Source organism: Sapajus apella, unplaced genomic scaffold (assembly GCF_009761245.1).
Source record: "Sapajus apella isolate SASKATOON/1434 unplaced genomic scaffold, GSC_monkey_1.0 scaffold27, whole genome shotgun sequence".
Lineage (NCBI taxonomy): Eukaryota > Metazoa > Chordata > Mammalia > Primates > Cebidae > Sapajus > Sapajus apella.
In genome coordinates this window covers 11182339-11203358 of record NW_022436967.1, presented here as the reverse complement: position 1 = coordinate 11203358, position 21020 = coordinate 11182339, and the positions used below count along the sequence as shown (strand labels likewise).

General features: G+C 33.6%; 1 protein-coding gene across 1 annotated transcript in view; it reads left to right on the top strand.

Annotated features, from left to right (window-relative positions):
- HSPA4L (heat shock protein family A (Hsp70) member 4 like) overlaps positions 1-19682 on the top strand; it is a 56418-nt gene extending 36736 nt beyond the window's left edge. The window contains exons 13-19 of the mRNA XM_032292338.1: positions 4471-4569; positions 6551-6688; positions 8888-9013; positions 9628-9735; positions 12774-12893; positions 16367-16528; positions 18302-19682. Of these exons, the coding sequence (XP_032148229.1) occupies positions 4471-4569; positions 6551-6688; positions 8888-9013; positions 9628-9735; positions 12774-12893; positions 16367-16528; positions 18302-18493 (945 nt within the window). The 3' untranslated portion in view covers positions 18494-19682. The remainder of the gene's footprint in view (positions 1-4470; positions 4570-6550; positions 6689-8887; positions 9014-9627; positions 9736-12773; positions 12894-16366; positions 16529-18301) is intronic.
- The last annotated feature ends 1338 nt before the right edge of the window (positions 19683-21020 follow it).

The following is a 21020-nucleotide window of genomic DNA, read 5'->3' as shown; positions in this document are numbered from 1 at the left end:
CTTTTATAATTTTGTAATTACTTTCTTATTTGCATTGAGGAAGAGGAAATGTCTTTATCTGTTAGTGAAGATATCATTTTTCATAAATTAACTTAAGAATGACTGGTGAAAAGTTAATATTTCAAATTATGATCCACAGTAACTTAGATAAATAAATTTAATTCATTAAGATTTATTTTTACTAAAATTGAAAGTGCTTTCTTTGTATGCCTTCCGAAACCAGGTGTTCATAATCATTTACCTTTTTTTTAAGTATTTCTGCTGAGACCTTTAATTTTCTTTATATAATATTAGTGAATCCTGGGAACTGAAAATACAACAAGAATAATGTGGCACCCATGTTGTACTTCCCCTTGCATTTCTTATTTTCTGCTTTTGTTTGTCAGCTGGAAATTCAATTAACCAAACTTTAAAGGATGATTTCTGGATATGAACTTATTGGGTTCACCTGTGAATAAAGTGCACAGATTTATGACACCTGCTTTGGTTACTCAGAGACTTAGCTGCTTATGATAGTTTTTTGCTTGCTCTAGAACATTTGCAGGCAGTTGAAGTTCCCATATAAGGAATTTCTAGATAGGTGGTATGTTCCTTAATATTTCTTTTACAATGTATATAATCAAAAGAAAAAGGTAGCTAACATGCTAACATTATGGATCATATACTTGGCATTGTTGGTGAGCACATTCATGTATATATTATCTTTTAAATCGCTATCACAGCTATATAATAAGTATTGAAAAAATGGTAGTTTATGTCCTTTTCCTTGCTAACAAAAGTAATGATGCTGAATACCTTGTGTTGAAAATACTCTGTGCACTTATCTTTTCTGAGATGGAGTGTTGTCCAGGCTGGAGTGCAGTGGCCCAATCTCAGCTCACTGCAATATCTGCCTGCCAGGTTCAAGCGATTCTCCTACCTCAGCCTCCTGAGTAGCTGGGATTACAGGCACACACCACCACACCCACCTAATTTTTGTATTTTTAGTAGAGATGGGGTTTCACCATCTTGGTCAGGCTGGTCTCAAACTCCTGACCTTGTGATCCTGCCTGCCTCAGCCTCCCAAAGTGCTGGGATTACAGGCTTAAGCCACGGTTCCTGGCCTGTGCACTTTCTTAATTGTTCTCTCTAGGATTTTTCTCTTTAGTTCTGTATTTGGAAGTTTAAAGACTTAAATACCATTATAAAGTAGTCTCCTCTTCCCCTCAAAAAAGTGAACTAATTCAAAGACTCTGGAAGCTAATTGTTTAAATTTCAAGGGGTAGGGAATAATACGATAAAAAGTTCTTATTTTTACTCTGTTGTAGCTGATGGTGTTGCTGATTCCGAGGTAGGTAAAGAGGCTCAGACATAAACCAGTGAACATCAGCAGAAGCCTTTTTTTTTTTTTCCTATGAGGGTCAATTTATATGTGTTATTTTCTAATTCAAAATTAAAAGAGCATTGATTTTCCAGAAAAATCACAATAGAGTTTGCTGACGTCAGTGTAATGATGTGTGAGAAAATTGACACCTCTTTTGTGGGTGTAATTTAATACAGAGGCATATTAAGGAATTACTACATCAAGCTCCAGGTACTTTGGTTTGTGCCTATAGTTTCAGCTACTCAGGATGCTGAGGCCAGAGTTTGAGTCCAGCCTGGACAGCATATCTGCAAAAAAAAAGAAAAATTATCACATCTTAAACTATATCACAAAACAGGGATCAAAGAAACTATATGCTATTCATCTTACTAATGTACCACAGTTTATTTCCCAGTTGTTGACCATTTGGGTTCTTTATCTTTTTATCTACCTATGTTTATTTTTTAATTCAAAATATTTGATTGCTTATATGTAGCCAGGACTCTTCTATGTACTAGGGATACAGTGATAAACAAGATTGAAAAGGTTGCCATCCTTCTGTAACTTACAGTCAAGTGGGAAAGGACAGGCAAGAAGCAAAAAGATAGCATATAAATTTAAAGTAAATTAATGGGGATGCATAGTAGAAACCATGTGATAGTGATGAGGAAACCACTTAGGAAGGAACAGGTAAGCTAGTCTGAAAGATGCAAAAGGCAGTTTGCATGTGAGGAGTAGGTAGGTAGTTGTCCAGGCAGAGTGAATAACAAATACAAAGGCACTGAGACAGGAAGACTTGTGTGTGTGTTACAAATGGAAGAGTGATTTGTGTATAGGATATAGGTGTGGAGAATGGGAGAATAGCAGGAAAAAAATGAAATTGAGAGAATAAATCAAGAAACAAATCAGATAAAACCTTACAGTTCAAAATAATATCTAGATTTGTTTAAGTGGTTTATGTTTATTTAACAAGTAACTATGAGTACCTAAAATGTGTGCTTGGCCATAGCAGCAAACAGAAGGATGGTTTCAACTCTTATGGAGTTTAAAATCCATCAGGGAAGCTAGAGTCTAGAGGCACTTCCATTAATTATCCCACTATTGATAATCTGTAAATGTTTTTAAATCATTTTAAAGTATTAACAAATTTTTACCATTTTATGTATATTTTAAGATGTATAATTTTCCACTTTTAAATATATTTTAATGAGATGAGTCTTGATAACATATTTGCTGTTGGCCATGGCAGTAGTCATGAGATACTTCTCATTACCTGTGCACCTGTGAATTCCGTTGTTATTCCTGGTGGCTTGACTATGTAGTTGGCAACCTCTTGACATTTTAGTGAACAAGCCTTTTAAGGAAGGAATGTGAGTCCTAGTTGTTTGAAAACAGGTTGTGATTAAGATACAATCATAAGTCTTGTAGAATAGGTATTAATGGCTTACAAGAAACACTAGAGACCAAATTAGAGCAACTTTTAAACAAATGCTGAGTCATTTGCACTCCTGATGACACATAGAATGATATTGTGTAGAAAATACATTAACAACTGGATTAAGTGATTCATTAGAGTTAGATTCTGAATGTGAAGAAATTTTAGAAATATGTACTTCATCTGGTTTATTTTTCTTTTCTCTCTAAAAGAGATATAAATATAAATGGAAGAGCTCTTTCAATAAATGTAAAAATTATAAGTGATAAGGCATTGCAGCCATTTAATTGGCAGCATTTTTTTTTTGAAGTAATACAAACATTAGTAAATAACTCAACATTTTATCACTTTTTTCACCTCTTACCTATCAACAGGGTTGGGGAGGTTGTAAGGTGGGGAAGAGAGTTGGAAGGAGGGGAGTTGAAATAACAGAAATAATTGACTTTTTTTTGTTCATTTGTTTGAAACAGAGTCTCGCTGTGTTGCCCAGGCTAGAGTGCAGTGGCACGGTCTCAGCTCACTGCAACCTCCGTCTCCTGGGGTCAAGCAATTCTCTTGCCTCAGCCTCATGAGTAGCTGGGATTACAGGTGCGCACCACCACACCTGGCTCATTTTTGTGTTTTTAGTAGAGATTGGGTTTCACCATGTTGGTCAGCCTGGTCTTGAACTCTTGACCTCATAATCTACCCACTTCGCTCTCTCAAAGAAAATTGGCCTTTTAACTAAAAAAAAAATTCTCTCCTCTTTGTCAGAAATAAGCTTTTAATCAAAATAGCTCTCTGGTTATTACAGATTTGCTCAGTTCTAGATGTAGTCAGAGACCTAAATTATGCTGATTCCTTCATTTCAGGCTTTCTTCAGGAGGATGGTGACAGATAGGATTAAGAAGGTGACCAAAAAAATCTATTACACACATAGGATTATTTGCCAAGTGGAGAGTTCATTTTCGAGATTTTATTGGTAGAAAGTTTGGTTTTTAGACATAAAATCTTAAAATATACCTTTTAATAATTTAGAAACACCCACTTTGAGTTTTGATGAATTTATATCAAAACTCAAAGTGGGTGTTTCTAATTATTTTACATTTTACAATTAAAGATATAGTATTGTATTTGTGTAATTCATAAATTTTGTATCTTTTTCATTTTATTTTTATCTTTTTCATTTTATTTTCTCGTGTTATAAACTTTTTTTATGTCAGGTTGAATGTTCTTTATGTTTTTATTTAAGTTCTGGGATACGTGTGCACAATGTGTAGGTTTGTTACATAGGTATAGGTATGTACGTGCCATGGTGGTTTGCTGCACCCATCAACCCATCATCTAAATTAGATATTTCTCCTAATGCTGTCCCTCCCTTAGCCCCCAACCCTTGAATGTTCTCTTTCTTTGTTTTTGTAAGCTTTTGGAAATCTTGATTTGTAAATTTGACTTGAGAACAATTTTCCATGTATTTTTCAATTGTTTTGCCATAAATCAAACAAGATTTATCTCATAGCATCAAATAGATCATTTTACTTTACTTAACTGTTAATCTGTTTATTTGTAGCAATTCTCATTTGAAAAATGAGCTTCTACTTAACTGTTTCTACATTTTACATTTCAAAACAGGCTTGAACTCTAAGATGCGGTTTACATTTTTAAAACAAGAAAAAAGACACTGCATATATTGTCAATTATGTATTCTTTCTAGGATAAAATGCAGGTTGACCAAGAAGAAGGAGGGCATCAAAAATGTCATGCTGAACACACCCCAGAAGAGGAAATTGATCATACAGGAGCCAAAACAAAGGTTTGGTTTACTTTTGCTTTAGTGTCTTTTTGAAATTGATATTTTGAATTGTCATATTTTATAATGCTTTCTTTTAATGCACTTGATAGTTTTGATCTCAGAATTGTAAAAAAAAAGTATAGAAAGCTGATAGCTAGAATAAATATACTTTAATGATTTGTTAAGAGTTGTGCTTTTTAAAAATGAACTCTAATAACATAAGCAAAATTACCTTTTTTAGTAGAAAAAAATATATATTTTTCATTAACAGTTTTTCTCAACTCATGAGAGCACATGGACACAAACAGTGAGGCCTGCTGGAGAGTGGAGGGTGGAAGGGAGAGAGAGCATCCTTCCCCTTAATGGGTACTAGGCTTAATATCTGGGTGATGAAATAATTTGTACAACAAACTCCTGTGACATGCAGTTTACCTATACTGCACATATGCCCTTGAACTTAAAAGTTAAAAAAAGAAAAAAAAAGAAATTTGATCAAAGAACCCAACAGTAAAATGGCCTAAATTCTTTACCTTAATTCATTATTTGTCATGTTTCACCAATAACTGCATTGTATTTCTGAAGTATGAATACATAAGTTAAAATTTTAAGTGAAAAAATCATTTCAGAAAAATAGATGGGACAAGCTATATGAGGAAAACTTACATTAGCTGTACTCTGTATCTCAGAATTAACCACTTAATTCTGTATCTCAGAATTAACCACTTAACCAATTATTTTATTGCATATCGTAAAATATGTATAAAAATTGATACTTTCAAAATTAAAATGTTAAAGGGTAAATGCTTTATTGAGAGTAATTATTTTTCTAAGACAGTGATTGCCAGTAGAACAGAGGGAGAGACCCTGTCCCAGTCACTGAGATGAATGTGGTCATAACTCTAAGCCATCATCCTGAACAGATTTTTCTAACCTGCACAGAATTTAATCTATGCAGGTTAGCTGAATAGATTTATTTCTCAGAGATTATTTAGTTTTAAATCTTAGATTCTAAAGTTATTTAAAACCTGGAAACTTTTTTTCTAAAATTTTGATCGCCGAACAGCTTTATTGAGATAGTTTACTGATCATTCAATTCATCCCGTTAGGTTTATAGTTTTTAGTATATTCAGTTGTGCAACCATCATCACAATTTTAGAACATTTTCGTCATCTCAGATAGAAGCCTGGTGTCTATTAGCAGTGACATCCCATTTCCCTTCAACCCTCTCCCTGCCAGCCACAGGGATTAGGCAATAGATTTGCCTTTTCTGAACATTTTATACAAGTACAGTTATACAGTATGTGGTTATTTGTGACTGGCTTCTTTCACTAAGCATAATGTTTTCAAGATTCATCCAGATTGTAGGATATATCAGTATTCCTTTTTACGGCCAAATAATATTGCATCGTATGAATACATACCACATTTTATTTATCCATCTATCAGTTGATAGACATTTGGGTTATTTTCACTTTTTCCCTATTATGAATAATGCTGTTATGAACAATCATATACAAGTTTTTGTGGGAATGTGTATTTTCATTTTTCTTGGGCATAATACCTAGGAATGGAATTGCTGGGTCATAATTGTTTAACATTTTTATTAACATTGTTTGTTAACATTGTCATCTTTGTTTAACATTTTGAGAAACTTCGTAACTGTTTTCCATTGTAACATTTTACAATCCTGCAACCAATGTATGAGGGGTTGCAGCTTTCCCACATCTTCACCGACATTTATTATTTTCTATATTTTTGTTATATCCACCATAGTGGGCGAGAAGGAACTACTCATTTTAGTTTTGCTTTGCATTTCCAACATAAGATTTTTAATATAGAAACTAGGATTTAACGTACAGACTACAAAATTCCCATCAGTCTTAAGGTAGTACTTTAAAATAAATACATCCGATTGTAATAGTTTTGATTTTACTTTGTTTTACCTCTTAAATCTGTTTTTAAGCTAATTTTAGAAATTTTTACTTCTCTTTTGGATTTGCAGTCAGCTATCTCAGACAAACAAGACCGATTAAATCAGACACTTAAAAAAGGAAAAGTCAAGAGTATTGATCTACCCATCCAGAGTAGCCTATGTAGACAACTGGGCCAAGATCTTCTCAACAGCTACATTGAAAATGAGGTATGTAAATCTGAGTTTGTGTTGAAATAGGTGGTAATTTATTCTGAAATTTTGTGGAAATCAATGATTATCTCTAAAATTTAGGGAACTAGTTTATAACTCCTAAGGAATTATATTAAGTAGATTACTGAACTACCTTATTTCTTACAAAATACTGAGCTGTATTAATGCCATATGTACTATGTAGCTTTCATCTTAGTTGTATGAAAAATATGTATTGCCTCCCCTAGGAAAAGACTTTTCTGAAACTGAGTATTCCTTTTATTCTCTCTTTAACAGTAACATCCAGCAGACAACATATGGGGAAATACTGGCTGTTCCCTTTTTCTCCTGTGTTGTCCTTAAAGATTATATCTCTATTCAAAATGTTTTCTCACATCCATTAAGTATTTTTTTTTAAATCTGTGTCATTCTTGACGTTTTCTTACATGTTCTTTTCTGTTTACATGTTTAAGTTACAGTATCTGGATGAAACAAGTTTTGTTTTTTTTTACCAGTAGTTGCATAAGAAGTAATTTATATTTTTTAAGTTTACATTTAAGTGGTAGTTCCTAATTTTTACACATTTGGCTGGCATTAAAAGTCAGTCTTCTTTGAAGTGTCTCATAGCCTACCATTTGCTGTATGTTTATTGTATCAAGAGATTTTGACTTTACAATAGTTGCTTTTGTAGTACCTATCTATATCATCTATTCATTATAATTGTTAAAGGCTGCATTTTATGTGAAGCAGGCATTCCTGGAGATTCTGAATAATTCAGAATTTGTATGTCTTGAGAAAAATTTTCCCAAAGGAATGAATTGTAGGGAAGCACAGTTATGGCAAATTTTGTATATAAAATGAGACTTTTTCTTAACTTTTGAATGTCTCATTATTTTCAATTCACAAATGTGAATGCATTGTAGTTTATAAAGGGATTCTTAAGTTTACATGTGTTTTTATTAAAGTGAAAATTTTGCTCAAGTATTATAATCTTTAGGTTATTTCTTTGCTTTTGATCATCGTAAACTAACATCTGTAAATACTGTTATATCATATTTTTACCCTCAAATAAGTGTAACAGAACCTACTGAAGTGTAGGTTCTGTTAGAGAACTACATTTTACAGGTGAGGAAACTGAGACATAAGCAGACTAAATCACCAAGGATCAGAGAATACCCCCTCCAGTGCTTTTATTCAGTACTGGTTATGTGTCAAGCATAGAACTAAATATTTTGTATGAATTCTTTCAACCTTATTAGCAGCCCTGGGAGTTAGATGGAATTATGCTCTCTGTTTTAGGATAAGAAAACTTATGTTTAGATTATTTTCCTGCTATCTCAAGCTAGTAAATAGGGAACCTAGGATTTTAAGCCAAGTATGTAAAATGACAGTAGGCTATGTTTTGTTTTTGTTTTTTAACAGCTTTGTTGAGATACATTTACATATCATAATTAACCCATTTAAAGTATACAACTCAATGCTTTCAGTATACTACATTAATTTTTTACATGAAATTTGCTATTGTAAATATTTTTAAGTGTTTAATTCCATAGCTTTAATTATATTCACAGTATTGTGCATCCATCACCACTATCTTATTTTCAAAACAATTCCATCACCCCAAACATAAACTCTATAATAACTTACCTTCCTCCCTTCTTCCAGTCTCCTAGTTTGTCTTTATGAATTGCCTAGTTTTCAGTAGATTAGAATCATGTTAAGTAGGATTATACAATGACTGTCCTTTTGTATCTGGCTTATTTTACTTGGCATAGCGACTTTAATGTATCATTACTTCATTTCTTCTTATAGCTAAATAAAATACAACATTGTGTTTATTTTTTTATTCATCTATTAGTGCACACTTAGGTTGTTTTAACTTTTTGGCTCTTGTAAGTAATGCTGCAGTGAACGTTGACATACAAATATCTGTTCAAGTCCCTGCTGTCAATTTCTTCATGTTTATATCTAGGAGTGAAATTAAAATTCTGTGCTTATCACTTTGAAGGATAGCCAAAAGGTTTTCCATAGTGGCTGTAGCATTTTAAAACATGCCTACCAGCAGTGTACAAGCGTTTCACTTTCTCCACATCCTCATGAATACTTTTTTTATTATAATCATCCTAGTGAGTGTGACATGGTATCTTACTGTGGTTTTGATTTGTTATTTCCCTAATGCGTGTTCCTATGTCAACTAATCTGAGGCTTTTTGAATAGGGGAAGATGATTATGCAAGATAAGTTAGAGAAAGAAAGAAATGATGCTAAGAATGCTGTTGAAGAATATGTGTATGATTTTAGAGACAGGCTGGGCACTGTCTATGAAAAATTCATTACTCCAGAAGTAAGTCTGAATTCTGTAATTTTTTGTGAGAACTGTTTACATGTTTACTTGAGAATGCTAGTATAAATTATGTAAATAAATATACCATATTTTGTTATTGTTGCCAGTCTTGGGGCCCACATGGGGAAGGTTCTTAGTTTATAAGTTGCAGCAGTATAGCGAAAAACACATTTTTTAATAAGAAGTTAGAAAATTTTGAAATTTGATGTTTTATAATTGAAAAACATCCCATCCTTCCCTGATTTTTAATTATTATTATTTATTTGAGACAGCATCTGGCTATGTTGCCCCAGGCTGGAGTGCAGTGGCTCGGTTTCAGCTCACTGCAACCTCTACTTCCCGGGCTCAAGCAATCCTGTCTCACCTCACCCTCACAAGTAGATGGGAATATAGGCACATGCCATCATGCCTGACTAATTTTTTAATTTGTTGTAGAAATGTGATTTTGCCATGTTGCCCAGGCTGGTTTCTTAACTTCTGGGCTCAAGTAATCCTCCAACCTGGGCCTTTCAAACTGTTGGGATTACAGACATGAGGCACTGCACTGGGCCCAATGATGACTTCTATTTCTAAGGAAAGCATTTTTAATTGGTGTCTTTCAAATGTATTACTAGGACTTGAATAAACTGTCTGCAATGTTGGAAGACACAGAAAATTGGCTTTATGAAGAAGGAGAGGACCAACCTAAACAAGTTTATGTGGATAAGCTTCAAGAACTAAAGGTACATTTTTTTAAGTCCATGTTAGTATAAATCACTTTTTTTTTTCTAAAAATTAAGGTGTAAGAGTACTGTGTATGTTCTATTAATTTTTTAATTGCAGGGAAATTGTATATATTTATGGTGTATGACATGATGTTTTGATTATGCACACATTGTGGAATGGCTAAGTCAAGCTATTTAACAAATGCATTATCTCATATACTTTTCTTGCTTTGGGAGGGAGAACACATAAAATCTACTCTCTCAAGCAGTTTTCAGATATACAGCATACTGTTAGGTATATATGGTAACTCTGGTTACCATGATGTACAATAGATCTCTTGGACATTTTCTACTTGTCTAACTGAAATTTTGTGTCCTTTGACCAGTAGCTCTCCATCATACCATCCCCTGGTAACCACCAATCCTACTATCTGCTTCTATGAGTTTACCTTTTATAGATTCAATCTTTGAGATCATGCAGTATTTCTCCTTTTGTGCCTGACGTATTTCAGTTAGCATAATGTCCTTCAGATTCATCTAAGTTGTCTCAAATGACAGGATTTACTTCATTTTAAGGCTGAATAGTATTCCATTGTATATGCATACTACATTTTCATTATCCATCATTTCATTGATGGACACTTAAATTGGTTCAGTATTTTTATTGATTCTGTATTTTGGCTATTGTGAATAACACTGCAGTGAACATGGAGTGCAGATATCCTTTTGGCATACTGATTTTATTTTCTTTGGATATATACCCAGTTAATGAGATTACTGGATCTGTATGTTTTTAGTAAGTATGTGAAAAATTTCTAAATCAGAAATGTATAAGAGGAAATGTTCTAATTTTAAAAGCATTTTGAGAGGTGAGCAGTACTACATAATTGAAATCAGGTAATGTGTAGTCATTTAGTCTATCATGATACTCAAATATTAATGTTGATCGGATGATCCGAGTGTTACATTTGCACAAGCTATATATTACTAGCATGTCTTTAAGAAGTGATAAGTATATCATCTTGACCCTTTCTTATCCATTAAAGGAGTCACCCTCTTTCCCTTTTCCCTCACTCTAAACTGTCTCATGTTGGGGAGTAATAAATACCACATTGGCCGGTTGTTTTATTTTCATAGTGTAACTCATGGGGACACCTGACCAGCCAAGAACTTAAAAAATAGTGCCACTTCTCTTGAATTTGAATGTCCTTTCACAAATAAGGAAATTGAGCCACAAAATCTTATTTAGGTCAAGGGTGTTATTTTAGGGAAAGACCACTATTGACTCCTTTCTCCATACTTGCTACCAAATCTGGAAAAAATAACTTAAAAGATTAAGTTTCTATGGGAAGGATGAAGGAAATTTTCAGTCATTCCTTCTTAGTATAGATCATGGCAGTTCTTTAATGTGCATATGAATTACCTGGGTGCTTATTGAAATGCAATAGATACAAGGTGGGCCCACTTTTAACGAGCTTCCAAGTGATGCTGATGCTGCTGGTCCCTGAACCATTCTTTGAGTAGCACGGGATTACATAGATGCTAAATGATGACATTAACAAGAATTTTTAGAATATGAGAAAAGATGGCCCTTTACAATTTGGGACAGGCATGAGGTGGGGGAAGGTATGCAAAAGAAGTTACTCAACTTAAAAGAAGTTAGTATTGTGCAAAAAATTACCTTCATCCCAACAAATTACTTCCAAAGGAAATAATTAAAAAACAACTAGAAAACCTAGGTTTATGATAGCAAAAGTAGGGTTTACCATATCTTCTTGGTGGTTTTTAATCCCTATCTCCCTAAAAGAAACACAAGCCAAGCAGCTGAGGCCAGTAGAAAGAACTGAAAATCCCAGCAGTTCCTATCATGGATTCTTCTGCTTCAAATATATAAGTAGCCATAGAAAAAAAAGTTACAGAAGTTTTCACAAGTTTTACTTTTTCTACTTTTGAGATGGCATTTAAAAATTTTAAATGGTGGCTGGGAGCAGTGAATCACACCTGTAATGTCAGCACTTTGAGAGGCCGAGGCAGGAGAAATCACTTGAAGCCAGGAGTTCAAGACCAGCCTGAGCAACAAAGCAAGACCCTATCTCTAAAAAAAATAAATTAGCCAGGCACACTGGTATGGGCCTGTAGTTCCAGGTTGGGGGCTGAGGCAGGAGGATCACTTGAGCCCAGGAGTTTGAGGCGGCAGTAAGCTATGATCACACCACTGCACTCCAGCCTAGGTGACAGAGTAGGACCCTGTCTTGATATAAAAAGAAAATTCAGTGCTTGCTTCCCTTTCAAAAAGATTTAATCTATAAAAAGTATGATAGTTTTGACAAATGTACCCTAAAATGCTAACGTTAGAGGAAAGCATGGAGAAGTGTCTGGTGCTTGCTATCTGTATAATTTCCTTTTAACTCTTCTGTAAATTTAAAATTTTTCTAATATCTGATTTTTGTTTCAGTATATAAAGAATTTAAAAGAAAATAGTTATTTTATCCTTCTAATATACTCCCCTTCCCAAAACTAGAGTCTGTTTTAACATTTAGAAACTCATTAATCCAAGACATATAGGGGGAAAAAGCTGCATATACTACAGTACACATTTTACTGATTAAATATAAATAAAATTTAGTAATTATCAGTCCCAGTAATTATGTTGTACATAGAGGGTTATATTATGATTTTGAGTATTTGAAACCAAGTTTCAAATCTGCAAATTCTGCATGCAGTATAGTTTTTACGGTTTTCTTATTTTAATAGTTCTATAAGGTTATAACAACCAGCTTCTAAGGTATTAAAGTTTTGATTGAGACTTTGGATTTGAGAAGCTAAGAAGTAATCTTAATGAGTGAGGAAAAGAGATAAGGTGTGAGGAAGGCATCTTTATGTAGGATCGAGAAAGTAGCTACTGGAACTCGCTTCCATATAGGAAAATAAGAGGGGATATGTTTTATCTGGCCATCTTTTCTTCCTATTTATCATTCTGCAAGGGCCCAATAAAAGTTTTCTGTTAAAACTCAAATAATAATTGTTCTTCTTTTAAAAATTTCTTACGTTAACAGAAATATGGCCAGCCTATTCAAATGAAGTACATGGAGCATGAAGAGAGACCAAAAGCCTTAAATGACTTGGGAAAAAAGATTCAACTTGTCATGAAAGTGATAGAAGCGTATAGAAACAAGGTATTGAATTCATAAAACCAGTTGGTGATGATGGCATTTGGATGGTACATAGAATGGGGTAAATCTAAAAGTTCTCAGCTACAAAGCTATATATAGCAGTTGTAGCTATCAAATTTGAGAGACTTTGCGTACTAAATTTAAAGCTTTTTTTTTATTGAAGAATTTCACTTAAGGATTCTGATACATTTGAAATACAGTGAAGGTGTTTGGCTTTCATCTTTTAGAATTTCCTGAAACTACATTATAAAATAATGCGGTGACCAAATTTATTGTGATCTTCATAGAAATTTCATTTTTATGTTTTTCATGTAGTGAAAAAGAGATCCTCTTTGACCTTTTTTTATTAAGCACCTCTTTGAGACCACACTCTGCTAGCCTTTGTTTCTTGGCTTATTTTTCTTTTAGCTGCTTTTGTCTTCCAGTCCATTAGGCATCCATAATCTCCTGTACACTTTATTCTTTTATATACATTTCCAAATATATATAACCTTAATCTTCCCACTGACTTTAAGCCTCATATCTCCATTTAGATATAACAGTCAAATTTGAGAAAATGTTTACTGTTTTGTTTCCTCTAAATCAGGAGTTAGCAGACTTTTTAAGACAAAACAATATTTTAGGCTTCAGCCATTCATATCTGCCATTGTAGCACAAAAGTACCATAGAGAATATGCAAACTAATGGGCATGGCTGTGTTCCCTAAAACTTTATGTAAAAAATCATAAGCAGTGGTTGAATTTGGCCGATGGGACAAGTTTTTTGATCCCTACTCTAAGCAGATATTCACTGTAATCCCGTTTTTGTCTATGATGTTAAACGTTCATTAGTAGGCAGGAGAGACCAGCACCAGAAATACTCAAGCATGTCAAAATAGCTTACATTTATCAAGCATGTCATGAATTTTAAGTACTTCATGTAGACTGTCTCACCAGGATATATCCTATACAAAGTTAATGCTATTATCTTTATTTTACATCTGAGAAAACTGAAATGCTTAAGCCATTTCTTGAAGTTTATCCAAGTAGTTAATGATGAAATCAACATTCAAACCTAACCATCAATATACAAATTCTCAGCAACCGTATTGCTTTTCACTACACATAATGGAAAAGGGTTACTTATTTTAGAAATAGATTTTTAAGTTTTGTGAAACAGAAACTGCAGTCCAGCAAACCTAAAGGACAAATTCAGATATTGATTATAAATATATCTGCTAAAATCAGTGTTCAGATTGTTCTTATAGGCACAGATGGAATGTAAGGATAATGAAAAAGTAAGAAGGAGGAGTAGCTCTATGGAAACACCAGGAATATTTTAAATCTGGTATAATTACTAGTGGCACAGTGTTCCCCAGTCTTTAGCTATCTTCTTCAGTATGCAGGTTTAAGGTATTATTCCATGCAAGGCAAGACTTCACTTCTGCTCAAACATTTGAGTTTTTATTATGTGCTAGGCTATTTTCTAGATGACTCAACTATAGTGTCAACCTGTTTTTAATATGCTTCAATAGTGAAAGGTGGACAATAAATTACCGTAAAGTATGTCAGATAGAAGCTTTAGAAAAAGTAAAGGACTGCCAGAGGTGGAAGAGGTCTGCCAGAAGGGCATACTAATAAGATGATAGACATGTTAGGAGAGAAATGAAGAAGTGAAAACTCAAAGATGTGTGATAACTGGAAGGGAAATGCTATAGACAAAGAGAATAGCAATTGCAAAACACCAAGAGGAGAACATGTTAGAGGAACAGCAAGGTCAATGTGGTTGAAAACAATAGGGGTAGGGGTAGCAGCTGCCAGATCATAAATGGGCCTAGTTGGCCCTCGTAAAAGTTTGGGTTTTACTCTAAGATGGAAAGTTGTTGGAGGTTTTTGAGCACAGGAGTAGTAACATTTGGTTTTTTGTTGTTGTTGTTTTTTGTTTTTTAAGGATCTGGAGGCAGAGAGATGGATTAAGACATTATTAGAATAATACAAGCAAGAAATGATGGAGGATTGACTCCAGATGGTAGGGTTGGGAAGCCAAGAAGTGGTTAGATTTTTGCATTTATTTTGAAGGTAGAAGCTTTTAATATTTCCTGATAGATTTGATGTAAATATATCTGAAAAAGTTGAAAATGACTCCAAGGATTTTGAGCTGAAAGAATGAGGCTTCCATTTGCTGAGATGAGGAAAACTGGGAAGAGCAGGTGGGGACATAATCAGGTGTTTGAAACATAAGCATTTCAAACTTTACAAATAGAAAAGTCAAAGTTGGATACAGAGCTGAGAGTTAAGGGAAGAGGTTCAGGCTAGAGATTTTTTTAAAGTATGTGGGTAGACAGACGAATGAGGATGAACTGGCAAAGAATCTTAAGAAGTGATCCATGACATAGGAAGAAATTCAAGAAAATGTGGCAACCTAGAAACTGAGTCAGTTGATGGATGCATAATTTGTAATCATACAAGCAGAAAGTGGACTTGGGTATCTGAGGAAGCTTTATAGTTTTTTTTGTTTGGGGGTTTTTTTGTTCACACACACACACACACACATACACACACACACACACAGTTTTAAAAAGGGCATCACCATCCTCCCGCATCTTTGACTTTGGAATATTCTTAAATTCTCTCTCTTCTGTGTCTAATCTGTAATCCATCAGGAGATCCTCTTTCTGTATGTTACATTGCCATTTCTTTCTATCACTACTAATCTAAACCACGACTGCTTAGTTGTCTATTACATGTGACAGCTGCAGTACCTCTTTTTCAGAAAGAATTTTGTCATTTTTCTAATCAAGAATTTAGCATACTGGCCGGGCGCGGTGGCTCAAGCCTGTAATCCCAGCACTGTGGGAGGCCGAGGTGGGTGGATCACGAGGTCAAGAGATCGAGACCATCCTGGCCAACATGGTGAAACCCCGTCTCTACTAAAAATACAAAATATTAGCTGGGCATGGTGGCGCGTGCCTGTAATCCCAGCGACTCAGGAGGCTGAGGCAGGAGAATTGCCTGAACCCAGGAGGCGGAGGTTGCGGTGAGCCGAGATCGCGCCATTGCACTCCAGCCTGGATAACAAGAGCGAAACTACGTCTCAAAAAAGAAAAAAAAAAAAGAATTTAGCATACTTTTCTGTTGTATATTCATAATTTTGTGTCTAGTTTGTTATATGCCTTGTTCACTTTATTTCTCCTTTATAAATTTCATTTCATTGCAACCTCTTTCTTGGCTAAGTGCTTTCTACCTGAATATTCCTTTGTAGTCATTCTTCCCCAAACCTGATTTCTTCAGAGAGCCTTTTTTTTAAAAAAAACTCACACTGATTTTATCTTTTATCTCATTTTCTTCAGTTCTGTGTTATTTTTATGTGGTTTCTTCAGATGAGTACCTTTGAGGTATACAGTCGATAAGAGTCTAAATTTTTTAAGTAGAAATTACTAATAAACCAGTGCTAGCTAAAAAATCATTACAGTAAGTGAATGCTTTTTTTAAAAATAGGATGAAAGATATGATCATTTGGATCCTGCTGAAATGGAAAAGGTTGAAAAATACATCAATGAGGCCATGAGTTGGCTGAACAGTAAGATGAATGCACAGAACAAACTAAGTCTCACTCAAGATCCTGTGGTAAAAGTTTCAGAAATAGTTGCAAAGTCAAAGGTAAGAAGTTTACGAAATTGCCTAAAATTGGTTTCAAGGATTAAGTTTTTAATGAGAGCCATGCTTTGGCAAATAATCAACTTGCAGAAGAACTTAACAGAACAGAAATTTAAGGCTAATTTTTCATTTTGTTTAAAAAAATTTAGGATATTAGGGATGAGGTATCATCTCTGTTCTTTGTCATACAGGGCTGGTTTTTAAACTTCAAGAGTAATATACAATGAAATAAAGCAATGTGACAACTTCTGATTGTTAAATATTTCAGACTTACAGGTTGGATGAGACCTCCAAGTCTTCATTACAAAATTTTTCAGGATAAGTCTGTCTTTGACTTAATTTGAAATGTATAAACTTCCATGGTAAAATCTTATTCTGAGATAAAGTTTTCAATTTAAAAAACAGTGCTAATGAAAATGTTGGCCAGGCCTGTTGGCTTATGTCTGTAATCCCAGCTCTTTGTGGGGGCCGAAGCAGGCAGCTTGCTTGAACCCAGGAGTTTGAGCCTGAGCAACATGGCAAAACCCTGTCTATACAAAAAGTACAAAAATTAGCTGGGCATGGTAGTGCATATCTGTAGTCCTAGCTACTCAGGAGGCTGAAGCAGGACAATCCCTTAAGCTCAGGAATTTGAGGCAGCAGTGAGCTGCAGTCGTGCCATTGCACTCCAGCAACAAAGCAAGACCCTGTCTATCTGCAGGGGAAAAAAAAAAGCAATCTAAATACCTATCAATAGGAAACTAGATCAATAAATTGATGCATCATACGACAGTATGTAGCCATTAAATATAGCATTTTACATATATCTGTTTAAATATGTGTACTCATAGATTTGTTTAACTATATGTGTATGCCTGAACATACATCTAGAAAGATATCCACCAAAAGGTTAATCTTGTTAATTTGTAGGAGATGGAATTTCAGGGAACTTTTAAAATACCATTCAGTATGTTTTGGGGTATGTGATTTTTTTTCTTTTTTTTAGTGCAAGTTATTTTTATAATGAAATAATAAAAATATTTGTTCTGAGAAAGTTTTGCCAAGAAGCTATAATATATATTTTACCCGTAATGAGATGAGATGCAGAGTGTGGCAAGAGCAATTGCCACGAAAACATTCCCCCTAGGATGTTAATCCCTGTATTTCCATCCCTACCTCAATCTTTGTGACACTGATCCTCAGAGGTTTTTAAATTTGAGAAGTGTTTGTATACTGTTCTTCTATTTGCATGTAAAAAGCAAGGAAATAGAGCATTGTTTCATTTAAGTTATTAAATGGCAATTTATTTTCATGGCACTTTTTCCTTCAACAGAAGAGGCTCCTCAGCTATTTTCAAAAAAAATAAAGTTGCTTGTGTATGTATTTGTATGATTTCATTTATTAGAATTGTTTTTATGTAAATGTTGAAAATTTTCAATTTATGAAATAGGTGTTATTTGATGTAATTCTCATAGCAAAGCATTAGACATAATTTAAAGAATTAAAAATTATTTCCACCAAAGTAAACTGTATTTAAATTGTAAAGAAACAGGTTTTAGAAAGGTTAAATACAAAAAATTGATTCAGTAATTTTTGACTGCCACAGACATGTACTAACAGAGAAGGTAAATCTTTCATGAGGCATTTGAAGAAAACAGTTGGCTATCTAGCTGAGCTAACACAAATTCAGAAATGGGGAATTAAGTGGAAATTTAGAAAGTTAATATGGTGGTTAGAAAGTTAATGGTAACTTGTTCTGTAATCTTTTTAATATGATCAATTTCTTCATGTCTTTAGGAACTGGATAATTTCTGTAACCCCATCATTTACAAGCCCAAACCAAAAGTAGAAGTTCCTGAAAACAAAGCAAATACTAACAGTGAACACAATGGCCCAATGGATGGACAGAGTGGAACTGAAACTAAGTCAGATTCAACAAAAGACAGCTCACAGCATACTAAATCCTCTGGAGAGATGGAAGTGGACTAAGTCTTAATTTTACCTTCACATAATTCAAACAGTGCAAGTAACCACTGGGTCCATCCTTTACATCTGGTACACACAACAGATGTTCAGTTGTTCTTAACTACTTTTTGTCATTTGTTTTTTTGGAGTAGTTTTGAAAAGCGTTTTACATTGAGTACACTTCTGTTCATTTCCATTGCTGCTTATATGAAGCTTTAGCCGAATTAGATTTGTAAGACAATTTAAGCTTTCCAGATACATGTTACTTCAAACATGTAGGATTAATACATAGTTGGCAACAGTCTACCTTATTTAAAGCTTCTACTGGGATAAACCTCAATTCCTTTATTCAGGAAAGGATACTTTATTGCACTATTGCTGCAGAAGCATAGATTTAATTGCATCTTTATTTTGAAAAACAAATGGAAATTGATGGGGGTTAAAGCCCCGGAGGCACTGACTTTTTTCTAGTTATTGTATTGTTACAATTTAAGTATTAAATAGGTTTCTTAAAAAATTAGTCCATCTCGTTGATGTAGCACAGAACTCCAAAGCTTTGCTGTCATCACATAAATGAACTAAATCACATGTTGAAAGGGAGCGCACCCAATTTTATGTTAAGGTGACACCAGCAGTTTTCTTTTATTAGTAATGTGGATTGTTGTTTTCTCAGAGTAATTCATTGTCTTTTTCGCTTGAAATTTTTGATCTTGTCCTGAAGACTAGCTGCTGCTAAAAACAATGCTAGCCTAAAGATACAGGAGTCTCTTTGACAAAATGACCTTCATGTTAAGGGGAAATGCTGTTTATCTACTCAGACATGCATCTGTGATGTTCATAGTCTTGTTTCAGTTATAATAGTTGTCTTGTTTTTTTCTTGATTTTGTTAATATTATATACCTTAATAGGGTAGGGAGAAGTGGCACAGTGTATTGCATTATATACATTTATCATTGATTTAGCTAATGTTACATTGTAGATAAACACTATTAAGTGGTAATACTTGAAAAGGAGCACTTATACAATAAGTCTTAAGAAATAATGTTTGTAATAAACTTAACTATGTTACATATCAACAGGCAAAAATATAGAATGTTACATAGTGTTATGTGATTAAATTGTAGTTCTTGCTGTTACATTACCTTTTGAAACCTTGACTCCAGATTTGGTGCTTCTTAAACAAATTAAATGGGAAAAGGGATAGTAAACTTAAGATGTATTTCAAGGACTTAATCTGTGCTTCATCATCAACTTGTCCACATTGTTAATTTCTGTCCAGAGACCTGAAACTATTTAAGTATGGGAACAGACTGAAAGGGATGTTTCAACCTGCAAGAGAGAGAAGCATAAACACAAGTATATGAGCCCTTATGTCCTCAATGCCAGTAAACTAGATTGACCTAGGTTAAAATCTTAAAAGGCTCATTTTCTCCCAAAACGAAATCTTTGTTAGAAACAATTAAGTAGTAAAAATTGAGAGTATAATATCTTTAGGGATAGTCATTTCTCACAACTAGTTCTCTACGAGAGACTTTTGTTTCTACAATGTAGCCTGCACTTAAATGGAGAGTACAGAGTAGTGCATTTTGCAGGGAGTTTTATTTAGTCTTTTGAAGAGAGGAATCTCTTTTTTTGCATTAAAAAATCATATAAACAATATATTTTTAGACTCTTCTAATCGTTAAACTTTGTTAATTGTCTTAAAATGAAATTGTTATATCCAATAGTTGATGATATACAATTTTTAAAAACATGCTTTTTATTTTTATTTTGAATGTATAGATTCATTTCAGGAAAAGTATGAAGATAATGAAAGCAAATATATAACAATACAAGTAGGGATTTTAGAGCTTTTGAGTTAAAACATCCACTCCCTTGGTTAGGAACTATGCCTCAAACTTCCTGGGAATAAATATGGGAACAACTTTTCTGTTAATACATCTAAATGTTCTAGTATATTCTAGTATATCCTGACATTTTCCATTGTCACTTTCAGCTTTGTGTTTTAGTGAGAGAGTACCACTAATTTTTGTAATTATATAACATTTCATTTAATAACTTAAATACATCCAAATATATATATACTTTTTCTACCCACTTATTCAACTTAAAAGATAATTTAAAAAGTGATTTAGCCTTATAATGTCGTTATTTACCGAATTCATTAATGAAAGAGTGTGTTCTCTTTAATACAGATTTGGGTAGACAGACTGATTCAGTCCAATTTTAATCTACATTAAAATGTGCAATGCTAGACAAAGATTGTTTTCAAAATAAAAAGCTATGATTTCAGAAGTTATTTTAAAAGATGCATAGTAAAACAGTGTTTTCCTATGGTAAGCAAACAAGAATTAAGTTTGTAGAGAATATTTGGAATGACCAATATAAATTAGTATGCTTTGACTCTATGGAAAAGTATAAATTACTTGTGGTTTTAGAAACCAACTCTTGATAGCCAGTTGTACTGTGATTTAAAAAAGAATTGTTAAATAGTATAACAGAAGTTTGTGATGTTTTAATTATTTCCTTAGCAATAATGTAAAATTCTTAG